Here is a 12,012-nt window from a genome sequence, read left to right on the forward strand (position 1 = left end):
TGATGTGACCTTTCACTCACAAAGACTTGTCATATTAATATGTCCTGGTCATATTCACATTCTTGATCTCTTAGGGTTAAAAATGCTTTTTTGGCATTGCGTGTGTGTATGCAGAACGGTGGGCTAATATTGAAAAGGTTCGTTAGCACAATGCACAGTGTCCTGCAAAATTAATTATGACCGGACAACACTATACAGTGATTGCAAAGGACATCTGTCATAGATGGGGGCTGTGAATACAGACATGAAGAAGGGAGTGAGAAACGCCTCTCTCTGTGGCTGACATTGCAGAGCATCCAATATTTTATAAATCTGTACCTCGTCGTTGTCACAATTCATACTCCCCAGATTAAAATGCAGCATTAGAAATTCAAACTGGGGGCAGTCGGACTGTCACACATCCTTACAGCTGCATGCTGCTTTGTTAACCTGTCTTTGGTGATTTATGCTCTTTTTGTTTTCATTCATTAAAATAAACACTAGAATATGGAATGTTTCCAACAAGAGGAAAAGGCTTAATGCCATTAAAGATATTATCTGACATTTGCCAAATAACTGAACACAAGCTCTTGTGTCGTATTGTGGATAGAGAGACTATACTGTACAGTATATAGTTAGAAATATACTAATTCTAACTTTTCCTTGACTTTTTGTTTTTCATGGGTTGTGTTGTATACTGTAGTTCTCAGTGCTGGAGGTTACCCGCGACACACACAACTATGAAAAAAATAATAGAAAAAACACAGGTGACTTTAAGCCCTTGTTTGTCTCACATACTAGAAGCTCAAGTGGAACAACAGAGCATCCAGAATCAACATAGTTCAGTTCACATTATGAAAGTTTTGTGTGACTTTAAAGGATCATGTAATATCAAGTGCAGCCTCAGAGCACTGTAGCCTTCTCATAAATTTGATGATATTTATATTGTTAGGTTTGAGAGTGGCTGTAGTGCAATTAAGCATAATTAATAACAGATGCAGTAGAACTGAGTGTTCTGGCTCTGAGTTTAGCCTACCATTTACCGGCTGGTACAGCACAGTTAAATGAAAACAAGACAATACCCCGACCTGACCTTGATGTTCTCAACATTTGTTTATACATTAAATATAACACAGTGTGTAAGCCTTCAACAGACCATCCTCTGTTTGCACCTTTCAGTGGAATCAAAGACATATGGATATGGTAAAACACAAAAGGAGTCAATACAATAATGCTGATGTTGTCATGGCCTTTACAGCACTAAAACAGAAAGTTCACTTTGAGCCCTCTCTTAATATACCTGCACTATTCTTGGTAAAGGAGAGTTCTTGTCAGAGGCCGATAAGAAAATTCGGTTACGCTGACACACTGGATAAAAGAAAGGATTGATTTCTTGTCTTATTAGTGGTGATGGCTAATAAAATGGCAAGTCCTTCAATTTCAGTCTCACAGGATCCTTCATTTTGATTTAGTGAGAGGATTGAATCTTCCACTGTGCATAGAAAAATAACTGGATATAATAAACCTGGAGAGAAACATTAATGATTTACAGCTTGTTCCCACAGCCATGGGGTCTGACTCAGGCGGTCACCACCTACTGTACCTGTACCTGCCTAGATGCCAGCTGCCGTCAGGTTCAGTGGTAGTCTTTGGGGCACAGGAATGAGAACTGAGAGCTGATGTCAGGTGATTTCCTTTGTCCAGTTCATGAGAAAATAAGACAAGACTGACAGGAAGAGGCTGGGTTAAACAGTCCTGGTCCTACAGTATAACGGCCCTGTCCAGCAAAAAATACTTAGCAGGTCATCTTAAATCACCTGTTTGGAAAGATTAGGAATGCTCATAAGTTATTGATCAATTAAACCAGTACATTGTTCAATTAAGGGATCTGAAGTCCATGATGAATTAAGGGTCTTCACAGTGCTGTTCCAGATGATCTCTAAATTACTTAGTTTAACAAATCACCTGCTTAAATCATCAGAATTAATTTGATTCCCAAGTTTCATGGAGAATATGTTCAACCGACCAGGCTTTAAAATAAAATAAATCGGGATGTTAAAATGCAAACACCATAAAAAATGTTGACTGGAATGATGGATTGAAAATCCAACAGGAACAGGTAATAGCAGAAAAATTGTAATTACATGTTCCATGTTCCTGGACCATTGAGAAAGTGCAATGGTAGTTTATCAGTGGCACTGAGAGACTGGTTGACAAAGCCAGGAAAAAACACACACAGGTTTTCAGGGAACGCTACGTGGTATTTTCTATTATGATTACATAGCTCACTTCCCCTTCTGGGGTTATTTTAAGCATTTTTCTATATCAAATATATATAATTCAGGAGTGAACCAGAGGGGCTGGAGGGCTTCAATATTGGATTTTTTCCATCAGAAAAGCAGTGACTCAGATGCAAGTAGGTTTCTTTTAGCATTCCTTCCTGGAGTGAAATGACTGTGAGTACGGTTGATATAATAGCTGTTGCTCGTTAGCGATCTGGCATTACAAGTTGAGGAGTTTAGGTCTGTTACTGAGTTGTATTTAGTTCAGACTGTAAGCTGGAAATTGGAGGAGGAATTTAGGTTGAAAATAGGTGTACTACTTTAAGGATTCAGAGAACAAATATAATATTCTGAAATTTAACTGCCTGGGAAGTGTTGATTGGCCAGATGAACGCTCTCAATTTGCTATATATCAAAGATGGTTTCTTACAGCGCCAGGAATACCCACAAGGACCCCACATCTGAAGGGGGCCACACCAAAGGGACAAGAAGGCCATTAAAGAGTAAACTTTATTTCTCTCTAACCCTATCAAATGACAAATACAAAAATTTTTCAAGTTTATAAAAAGCCTGTGATTTGCAATGTATGTAACATGTGGAGCATCTTGGAAGACATTCCAGAGCTAAATTTTATCTGTTAAAACTGGCAAAGAATCCAGATCCTCTTTGAAACAAAATCACGTACTGCTTCAAGGATTTAGAGAGCACTGTGAGATGGAGGAGCTGGATGGTTCACTGACATGTGCACCCCTAAATACACAGAGCACCATCACAGACAATGACAGAGAGAAGCTGGTCCCATTCTGTATAAACACATCTATCCTGGCACCACCAACTAAAATCGCATTTACAAGCACCTCTGTTGCCCTCCAGAACCTAGAAAAACACAGTCAAGACCTGGGAACTCAAGGCTGCAGCTTCCAGGACATCAGCTTCACATACACAACAGCTTCAGTCAGGATCAATATTTGCCAAAAGCACATAATACAGAGAAGTGGAGATATTGGAGACTCAATTATCTAGAACAGTGCAAAGAAGATGAGCAGCAGGGAACTTGAGTCAAAAACAGTCATCTGTTCTCCCCGGAGCCAAAGTTGCTGACATCATCCAACAAATAATGGAGGAAAGAACAAAACAAATTTAACAACCTTGAAAACAAGCTGATAAATAGAATCAAATTAGTGCTGTTCTGAGGGCTTCTGTCAGCACAATGCAAAGGTGAAAAACAGCTAACATTAATCTGTGAACAATTCATGGCTGAGGTGATGGTGTGCTGAAGAACGCTTCATGTGTTTAACTACGCCTAACAAGAAGAATATCAGCTGGCCTGGGGCAAGGATATACAGAGACATTCAAACACATTTCAATCAGAATGGAAGGGAGTACAGAATAAAAACTGCCAATCTTCAGATGTTGATGGACCAAGCAAGTAACCATATACACCTACTGTAAATGTTAGTAGTGGCAGGAATAAAACTCAAGAAAATAACAGCTAATGCAGTATTACCATTTGACTATGCTGTATGGAAACTACAGAAAAACTACAGATAGTGAAGATGAAAAACTCAGCATTTGGAGCATTTGTGCTCCAGAGAGATAGGAAAGATGGAAAGTGTTAGGATGTGGCACTATACTTGAAAAAGAACTTCAAAGCACAAGAACTTGATGTACAGTAGATGCATCAAAGATCTCATAATCCGATTAAACAAGACTTTCAAAAAACGTCTAGAAGGAGTCATGTTCCCCCGGCTGCTGCTCTGCATAATCGTCACATAATCATCATCCTGTCTCCCTGCACCAGTTGCTGCGGAGACTTGGAGCACCTGGAGTCAGATTACAACCATGCCCGTACCTGGTGTTCTTGAGGATAAATACTTGGTCCTGACTGAGTTTCAACACTGAGCCCTGCGAGCTTTGCCTCCGTGTTTCCCTCTACTTGTTCCAGAGCTAAACCTCGTTGGGACACTGACCTCTGCTTGCTTGCTAACGACCTCGTCTCTTGGGTCACCGCTCGACTTCGTTGCTTACTGTGTGTTCCTCAGCTCTGGCCCATGCTCATGTCTTCAACTTGTTTCTCAGATTCCCTACGGCTTGTTACATTCCAGTGTTTTCCTGGCTTTAGACATAGAATGTTCTCGACTGGATTCTCCCTCCCTGCAGACTGAGCTTGCTACCCACAGTACCACATCTGCAGCAGCTCACTGTCAGGAAGAAACCTGCTACTCGACCCCACTGTCTGCGCTCCCTGCTTCCTCTAGTTCCAATATGCAGCTCTGTGGTGTTCCCTGCGTGCTGCTTGCTCGACTGCTTCTCATCCAGCAAGTGGGTTCTCCCACATTCTGTAATGATGTGCTACTGAGGTGGGACTCGCAGAGTGATCCAGAAAGGGCAGCAGCCAGGACAAGAAGGCATACTATTAGGGGTATGCTACAGATCATCTAATTCACATATTCATTGTATTTTAGTCTTATAAAATGATAACAGTGTAAAAATAGAAGTGGTCATTATGGGTGAATATTTGTTCTCCGCACATTAACTGGGAAAAAGTACAAGGGAATATCATAAGTTAATGTCTGTCATAATGTCTGTTCTTAAAGGTAAAGTGCTTCAACAATAAGTGCACTCATACCCAGAAATAATCACACTTTAAGAACATGTCCTGGTTCACAGTAAGTTATATTTTTCATCTTATTAGAACTTCTTACTTAATACTACTGACACCAATATGCACAGATGCAGATTTTCCACTTGAACAGATCCACATTAGAAAGTTAGCATAGCAACTTTAATGCCCATATCTGTGATTTGCTCATGATAAATTGACAGCCTGGCCACAAAGGTACATGTGTACCTGAGGACCGCATGTAATTAATGACACTTCTACTGGAAAGCTTGAAACAAGAGCTCAGGATATCATTGTAGCCACAAAGTCAAATTCAGTTAGTCCTTCAGGAATTTCACTTTAACCTCTAAATGTACATTCAGGATATTTTACTTAAAATATAACGCTCTTTAAATAATATATTACACATGAAAATGCTGCATTAACAATAAAAATGTTTTCTCTTTTCTTTTTATTTTCCTTGACGACTGGACACACAATTAGTCATACAACAATATGTCCTACAAAAACGGAATACCTAAAAATGTACGAGAGCCATATTGTAAGTAGGAGGTAACAATTTCAATATTTTATACAGCGTTAAATGTTAGGGTGAGATAAGGTACTATTTAGAAGACTCAGCTATTATAGTTTCAGAATGTACTTTTTGCTCCAAAAAAACATCACTATGATAAAAAGTTTCTATGGCCAATTTGAATTCACTTGTATTAAATGGATTTTACTGTAGTTCTTTAACTTTATATTCTCACAAAATGATCAAGATATGCAAGTTAGGACCAGCACACCAACAGAGGTTAGCCAAGGGGCAGGTGAAGCGAGGTCTGAAATCTGAACTGTGCCTCCGGAATCTGCCATCAATCAAGGAGGGTTGATTGGTTGTGGTTTGCGCTGGTGAGGAGAAGGAAGTCAAGCACCAACAGCAAGGGGCTCGCACTGTGTGGAAGGTCCGAACAAGCGACTGTGCTCCCACACAGCTGTGCCCTCAGGATCCTCACCCCGCCGCTGATGCTCAGCCCCCTCGACTACCTCAACGTGTCGATCACAACAGGCAAAGGAGAAATGGATTTTGTGGTTCTAACAAACCCACTTGTGTATTTTGTTGCCTTTTCCTTCCCACTCACAGTCATGTGCTACGTTTGCATCCTTGGGGTAGCTCCCTAGAGGGTATTTAAGAGAAACCAAAATGGAAACTAAGCTTACTGTACCTGTCAATCCCAATTAGCACATTATTTGGGGGAAAAGCAAGAGAGATCACTTTATTAGCCATATACAATTTCTTGCATTAGGAATTCATGTTAGCAAATGGCTAACAGACAAAAACAGATACAGGCTCATTAGAATACATGACACCTCATTCCTCCTCGAAGCTCAAAACACAAAAACTAAATGCTACTATTTATAGAACCCGGTGAGTGTTATTTCAGACCTTTAACACGCAGAATCTACCTCCACAGCCCTCCTTTTAAAGTCTCCCCCACTTCACGGTGCGATGCATGGAAGAATTCCTGCCCCTGGCCCGGGGAACTTGTGGAGAACACTGCTAATGGATTTGATGAACTGCCAAACTGAACTCTGCAGCATTGCCGCATAGGGGCAAAGTAAAGGGATCAGAAGAACTGTAGATAAGCATGATTACATAAACGTACAAATAACATATCTCCTAATGTCAAGGTAGCCTTGATCAAAAGAAACAAACAGCTGGAGAGGGGGGAAAAGGCTGGAATGGGCAAGGAGTGCATTCTGCAGGGTCTGTTAGAGGAAATTAAGGGGATTCATCGCAGCCACACAGTGCAGCAATTTGCTGTCTTTCAGTGAAATCAATAGAAAAATGAAAGCCACTAAGTGCCTTTCAATCTTTCCCTCAATTATGACAGTTGCAACTGAGCTGGAACTCTGCAGTGCCGCAGAGAGAAAGAGCAGAGAAAAAAAAAAGCTTTGGAAACAAAACAAATACAAAGATGTGTTATAGCAGAGCTCTGAGTTACGTCAATGTTAGGCAGTGATTTTCGTTTGGAAGATTGTCTTAGAGTGGCAAACTCTCTGTATACATGACCTTGGCCTGTATGATACCAAACGGAGAGCAATACAGGAAGAGCCATTCCTGCCCTGCATATCCTTACAAATGACAGCCAGGGAGAAACGTTATACAAGGTGTAAACTACACCCAGCTGTACATTCTGGGTACAATTAATGAATGCATACCAATTAAGGAAGGTGCACAACACAGACTTGGCTGCTTTATCGAAAAAGCGCTCCTCCAATCAGTGTGATCTCCTCAGCCAGGCCCTGTGAGGCTGGCAATGTGTCAAAACGTGAATAGCTGGATGGACAGGCGGGCCAGAGATCTGCTTTTTCTCATCCTCCCTGCGGGACACAGTCATTGCTGTGAGCTGGGGTGTAAAGAAACAATGGGCAATTCCACACTGAGTGGGTAGAACATGAAAAAACCTTCTACAGCCACCACCGTTGTATCCTTGAACGTGATACTGTACTCTGATTATTTCAGTCATGCCAGCTGTATAGTTAGTATTAATCAGAACACCGGCGTGAATAAGACTTTTAACGAGTCCATTTAATGATACAGAAATCAGGATATGCTTAGGCAGTGTGGAAAACAATGTTGTAAAGGAGCTCAAATGTTTTAGCACAGTATTTTTCCCCTGTACAAAAATTCAGTCATCCTGGCATATTAAAGAGGTATTTGAGCACTGCACCATAAAACATTAATGTTAAGACTCCAGGTTTCATATTTGTATTCTGTATCTCAAAATGCAGCAAATGATGCAGGCTATTTACACTAACAAGGAAACAGAGAAGTCGGTGTTAATATTTCAAGTTTCATGGCTCGCTCAGCAGCCCTTCAACCTTGTTTATTTTAGTTTTAATCATGTCAGATAACCTTGCATGACTCACATATTTTCAATGGAGAATGTGTTTCCCAGTGCAAAAGCAACACTGGAGTTCTCTGCCTGGAGCGAATAAAAGCGTTCCTCTGCCAGTTTTTTATTGCAGGATCGAGGGATGGAAACACTTGTGTATTCCATTGTTCTGCTATCATTTTCTCTGTTGGGACTATAAAAAGTAAATGCATATTAGAATATACAGTGTATAAAATTCAGTTACATTGCCATGTTGATGGACAGCTAAATGTACCAGTCCTCTTCAAAACAGTAATTGGCTTTTTGACAGTTTATGAGAAGCTAAATCACCTAAATTGTGAGAGCAGCACTCGAAAACCAAGACAGAGCCGTTAACCAGTGATCCATGATTAGTTAAGAAGCTGCATAATTATTTGTTTTCTATGAAAATCAAGATCCATTCTCAAGTTTTTTATTTAGTATTGTTATAGTAGCTTATACTAAGTGTATGACCTGAACTGCATGACTGGAATTAAATACCATCAAGACACATCCCAAATGTACAAGCAACCTGTCAATTTAAATGGTTCACATGTCGAAAAAGAAAAAGAAAAATATTAGAACTAAATGAATGAGCGCCATGATTAATCTTCAAAGGTTAGGGGAAAAATAGCATATTGAAAATAAATTATTGACCAGCGAGACATCACCTAGGAGCAGGGCAAACCTCATTATCTGTTGATTAATAACAGGCTATAGCTACTAGTGTAATAAATCATTTAGAACCACAAGAAACCTGTTTCCTCTCTTTGTTTTGTATAATTATACAGTCAACTGACGGTCGGTCTTTGGTTTAATACTCAAAAACAGCATACAGTTACCATTTGTTTAAATAGGATGCTGTAATGCATATAGTGTAACAAAAGACATTTATATTAAGTTTTTCAATTTTCACAGATCACATTGGCTAATTTTGAAAGTACAGAACAAAACTTCATTCTTTGGATGTGTGCACTGCCCTAAACCAATCTGTATTGGTTTGTACGCAGGCTGGTAAGAGTTAACCTTTCTTATTTCGTCATCAATTCCATCAATTCACCAGGTTTTCTTTGAGCAGTTAGAGCACACTGAGCATAATGTTCTAAGCAGAAACCATGGAAAATAAAGTAAAAAGATAATAAAATTCAATACTGATGTTTATCATTAGGTACCAAAAGTAAAGTACATAAACTTACCTCCACACTATAATATTAAACAGAACACTGCATCTCTCTACAGAAGAACTGCTCCGGGCTCAGAGGACAGTCTGATACCATCAATCAAGTGGTTCGACCATAAAAAACGGATGATTAACTTATATATTATAATATTAATAAAAAATAAGGAAAAACTATGCCTAGAAGATGGATGTGTTGGTGCAAGTGCCCATTTTATTGTGACTGAGAAGACAATAAAGAAACAAAGAATAAAAAGGGGCACAGAAGCAAACTGACATTCCCAGTAAAGCAATAAAGATTCTGGTCACAGGTAAGAAATATTTCCTTAAAACAAGCATGTCAAGGCACCTATCAAAAGACAAACTGAACAAATTGGGCACAGGCGCCCTGGTTCACCAGCTCTGACTTTGCAAATGAGGACTAATTGGCCGTCTGGGTGGCAGACAGAGCCTTCTCTCCTGAAAGCTGTGAAGAGAGGGTCTGCGGAAAACACAGCTGAGGAAGCGCACTATTTTAAAATACAACCTCCCTGTGATAGCCTGTAATCAGAAGGCTTGTCAACAATGACAGGGAGGCTGTAATTAATAACTCTGGTACCCAACGCAGGCAGGTTTGTGGTATCCAGGACAAACTAAATTGTGCTGAAAATAGTTTTCTTTTGGTTCTGAAGCACTTGCAGCACAGATTACATGAACCACAGACAGGTGCAATACTACTGAGAGAGGTCTGTAGATTTAAAAGGCTTCTGCTGTGGTCTGTATTGTCTGTGAGTGAGTGCCAAGGAATTCACTCCTTCAGGAGTTGGAGTAGGAGTCCTGTAGGGCTTCAGGAGTGACCATTAATGAATAACAAGACCTCACAGATCACAAATGAGCTTTTGAGTGGCTTTACAGCACATTAATTAGGATGAGAACCTCTTAACAAAAGCCTAATGTACACAAAATGACCACAAGACAGAGAATATAGCAGCCTGTATTTACTGATCATGGACGCTGGGCATACAAGGTCAGGACACTATAGAACAGAGCTTTGACCTTCCTAAAACTGATTGTCTTCACGTCTCTCTGACAAATGCCATGAGCATCTTGGAAGCCAAAGAAAACTGGGAAGCTATAGCATTGCATAATACGTTTGGAAAGCACATACAAACAAACTCTTAAGGAAGGTCAGAATCAATGAGGTACTTAAAGAGTAAGTGGGAAAGACTGAATCAGTACACATGTCCGTGTCTCTCCAAAACATGTACAACTTGGCTTTTACAGGTTTAAAGTGATTTTACTCCTGGAGGAACCTGATGAAGAGCAGTTCAATTGGAACAGATATGTTAAGGGAAGTAACACGGCACAAGCTATGTCATGTGGAAATTAATGCATGTGAGGAAAGGTATTTGCTTTGCAGCTATTCCTATAATTGTGGATGGCTGGGAGAGAATAGTATGCACTGTGTAGTGACATGAGGATCCATTGATGTGAATTATCACAGAATTTGTATTCTTTAAAAAAGGACTGAGAGTTGTAACACCAAATCCACAACAGAATAAATTACCACCTAAATATGGTATCATAACTTTAACTTCAGAATCAACCATTCGCAAAAATGATCACACCGCTAGAAGACTTAAGTAAACAAAGGTACAACCTAGAAATGCTTTATTGTTTCATTGAAGAAAACTGAAACTGCAAACCCACTAGTGAATTGATTACCCGAATCTGGTGTGCCTGTGCACATTCATTGCTCAAAATACGTCTGGCAGAAAGATCAGATTTAAGGCAAAGAGGCTTACTCCTCTGAGTTTACTCCTCTAATTTCCATCAATAAAACTTGAGCATGTTCGTTAAACAGGCTTCAGAGCTCATGCTGGAATGAAGACAGGAAGCTGCACTCACTCAGAGAGGGCCTGCTGTAGTCCGTGTCATAGTCTTCAGGACAGGTGTCTCTTTGGCCAGTGTCTGTGCTTCCCGGGATCCCACTGCGGTTGCTCCCCAGGCTGGAGCGGCTCTCAGAGAGGGTGTGGCTGGAGAGGAGGCTGCCCAGCAACTTGCCGGTCAAGCTAGTGGGCGTTGCGGTCACACCTCCACTGGACACTGCAATGAAACAACCTGTTAGCTCTCACACTGCAAATATGTATGTAGTAAATAGTACATTGCAGTAAAATAAAGTCTGCAAACAAGAGGAGACAATTAAGTCCATATAGCTTGCTGGTTAAATTTAAAAACATTTGCTACTGTATATACAGTACAGTATGTACATGATACAGAGTTCTCTGTGTGGGCTGGAGAGTGTGATGCCAAAAATGACAAATGGTTTCAACTGTACTGAGAGCCCAACAGATAAACTGATAAGTATATGTGACTAAATATATCATATTTATGCAGGAAACGGGAACACAGAAGGAAATACTGTAGCTTATGAAAAGGAACAGACAATGCAGAGAAAAGATAAATACACCTTTAGGGTCCGAACGGAGGGTATATATCCAGACCTCAAGAAAATTTGCGGTATCCTCTTCACTGTAATTATTTAATTAAAATGAATTAGCTGTAAACGAAAGCTTGTTTGAAAGGGCCCGCTGTACACGGGCACTGTGGTACTGCCTGAGGCCTGCTGTGTCGCAGAACAGCCTCCGCTGCAGGTGGGCTCACCTGGGTCGTCGGGCTGCCTGCCGCTCTGGGTGCCCTTGGAGCTGGTGGAGGCCTTGTCCTCCAGGCTGGAGGAGCTCCGCTCAGAGTCGCTTTCACTGTCGCTGGAAACCACTGGACAGAGAGACACAGAGCACCAGGTCGTTACAAGCAACAGGAGTCCACTTGACTCATCTATGTAGTTCCTTCAGTTGCTAACACCTGATTGATCTGAGGATATCTTTCATCTGGTTCTTGAGAGAAGCCAGGATATGAGCTTCACCCTCATGGCTGGGACTTTTTTTTAGAGAAAATTCTACTGAGCTGGAGAAAGAAATCCAGCAGCTCAGAGGGTTTCAACGATTTTAAATGCATTCAGCCTCCCGATACAATGAAACTAAAAGTGCAAAACAACCGAAAAAGTATGAAAGTGTA

General features: G+C 40.5%; 1 protein-coding gene across 1 annotated transcript in view; it reads right to left on the reverse strand.

The window, feature by feature from the left end:
* The window catches only part of doc2b (double C2-like domains, beta), a 216,895-nt gene that overhangs the window by 149,279 nt on the left and 55,604 nt on the right, over positions 1 to 12,012 (reverse strand). Inside the window, exons 8-9 of the mRNA XM_088907213.1 lie at positions 11,602 to 11,712; positions 10,846 to 11,043 (exon numbers count right to left, since the gene is read on the reverse strand). Coding sequence (XP_088763339.1) covers positions 10,846 to 11,043; positions 11,602 to 11,712 — 309 coding nt within the window. The remainder of the gene's footprint in view (positions 1 to 10,845; positions 11,044 to 11,601; positions 11,713 to 12,012) is intronic.

Source organism: Atractosteus spatula, chromosome 27, assembly GCF_055471065.1.
Source record: "Atractosteus spatula isolate fAtrSpa1 chromosome 27, fAtrSpa1.hap1, whole genome shotgun sequence".
Classification (NCBI taxonomy): domain Eukaryota; kingdom Metazoa; phylum Chordata; class Actinopteri; order Semionotiformes; family Lepisosteidae; genus Atractosteus; species Atractosteus spatula.